This window comes from Gossypium raimondii, chromosome 7, assembly GCF_025698545.1.
Source record: "Gossypium raimondii isolate GPD5lz chromosome 7, ASM2569854v1, whole genome shotgun sequence".
Classification (NCBI taxonomy): Eukaryota; Viridiplantae; Streptophyta; class Magnoliopsida; order Malvales; family Malvaceae; genus Gossypium; species Gossypium raimondii.
In genome coordinates, this window is record NC_068571.1 from 29429108 (window position 1) to 29431258 (window position 2151).

Here is a 2151-nt window from a genome sequence, read left to right on the forward strand (position 1 = left end):
GAGACATAAAAATCAAAATATCAAATCAAATTATTATGAAAAGTTTCCAAAATTCAAAAATATTAATAATACAAAAGTTATTAGAAAATATAAATTTCATTATTAAATTATCAAAATATCAAAATTTAAATAATACAAAAATTATAAAAGTTTATAAACTATTTGTGCCGCGCATTATCAAAAGATGACAATAGATCGAGCATGTTCGTGGATATATAGTAAAACCTCGATAAATGGATATTTGATAAATTAATAATCTCGATTAAATAATAATTTTTTGATCCCGAACTTGGGTCAAGGGATAAAATAATAACCTCGCTAAATGTATAAGATAATAATTTTAAAAAATCCTTAAGGGCACAATGAAAATATAAAATAATAAATCATTATATATACTAAAATTATATATACAATACATAAAACTAAAGTGCTTTCTAGACAACTCTTTTTTTTTTTTCAATTTTATTGATTGTTAAAATATGCATCTATAGTTAACTGCTTCTTCTTTGCATGTGAATCATATACAATTTCATCTTCAACTTTTAGAAGGGCATAAACCAAATCTGGTATATTCTTCTCGTGTTGTGTTAAATAATTCTTCAAGATATCCACAATTAGAAAAGCCTCTTTTGGAGAAACATGTGGTAAAACAATATTGTCATCTGGATCTTGCTCGTCATCAGTTGGCACATCCATTACTCCTTGAATAATTTCTTCATCCGTAGGTAACTCCATTAAAGATTCATTTTCGCTTGGATAATTCAAAATTTGCTCAACATCCATGACATTTCTATAGTGTAAATCAGAAATTATTGCTTTTAATTTATGAATGCCTTCAATATCACCAATTTCTTGTTCGAGAGACATATCTTCCTCGGATTGAATTTTGCAATGTTAGAAACAATTTGCAACAGTTGTAGGCTTCACATCAATATTCCAAGCAGCATTAATAAAATGGATTGCATCCAATACATTATTTTTTTTAGGATTTATTTCTCCTTTCTCGTAACCTTCCAAGATGCTAGAATAAAAGCAATGTCGATAATAAATCTTAACAGTTCTAATAATTCCAGAATCACATGGTTGAATTTTTTATGTTGAAGTTGGAGGCAAAAAGAATAATTCAACGTTTCTCAAGCCTTCGATAACATTGCGATGGGATGAGCAATTGTTTACTATAAGCAACACCTTTCTACCAATCATTCTAGCATCAAACCAACGAACAAACCATAACAATAAGTCTTTCCTTGTCCTTTTTTCGTCCTTCTAATTGCTTTGTAGCCAGTGAATGATCTGCTTGCAAACGATAAAATAAGCCTGTTTCATCCATATTATAGATATCCTTCCAATCAAAATTTTCCAATTTAGCTCTTATTTAAGGTAAAGCATCTTCAATATTCTCCATAATAACTGAACCACTTTCACCAAATCTTCTATAAAACTTAATCCCATGTCTTTCCTTGAACAGTTCTAGCCAACCAATCGAGAAGTTAAATTCGGAATTTGCATCACCATACATTTTCTGTAGAAACTCTTTTGCTTTGGTTTGAATCATTTCTCCAGTCATGTTTACTTTCTCTTGATATTGGAGAAACCACTCATATAATACATTCTCTAATTCAGGATATTTGTTTGATTTGTGCCTTTTAACATTGCTATTTTTTATCTCTTTCGACAAATATTCAGATGACCTTTTAAGAGTATTCGATATTGTTGATTGGCTAACAGAGAGATCAAATGTTTGTTGAACCCACTGTTGCAAATCTTTTTGACTTGAAGAGGGATGCTCATTTTTGTACTCACAATGCTTTTCTCATCTCATCTGTCAATGTAGACATTTTTACACCTTTCAAATGGGAAGCCATGGAGGAAAAGTTTATATGAATTACAATATTTTGAAACGTACATGTGTTATTTATAATAAAATATTTAATATATCCAATGAATATATACTTATTGGATTTTGAAACCATTAACTCTTTTTTCTTTTTGGTTACATGAACCAATTAATTAACTCTCTTTTTTTGTTGTTACATGAACCAATTAACTTTGATTCATTGTACCTACATGCATATTGAATTTTGATAAATAAAAAAAACCCCATGCATAAAGTATGAAATATTCTCTAAATTAATAGATATTAATTTACCG

At 28.7% G+C, this 2151-nt stretch overlaps 1 protein-coding gene across 1 annotated transcript; it reads right to left on the reverse strand.

Moving 5' to 3' along the window:
* Positions 1-462: 462 nt before the first annotated feature.
* Positions 463-867, reverse strand: LOC105762804 (uncharacterized). Its single transcript, XM_052633905.1, has one exon. It carries the CDS (start codon positions 865-867, stop codon positions 463-465), a length of 405 nt encoding a protein of 134 aa, XP_052489865.1.
* Positions 868-2151: the final 1284 nt, after the last annotated feature.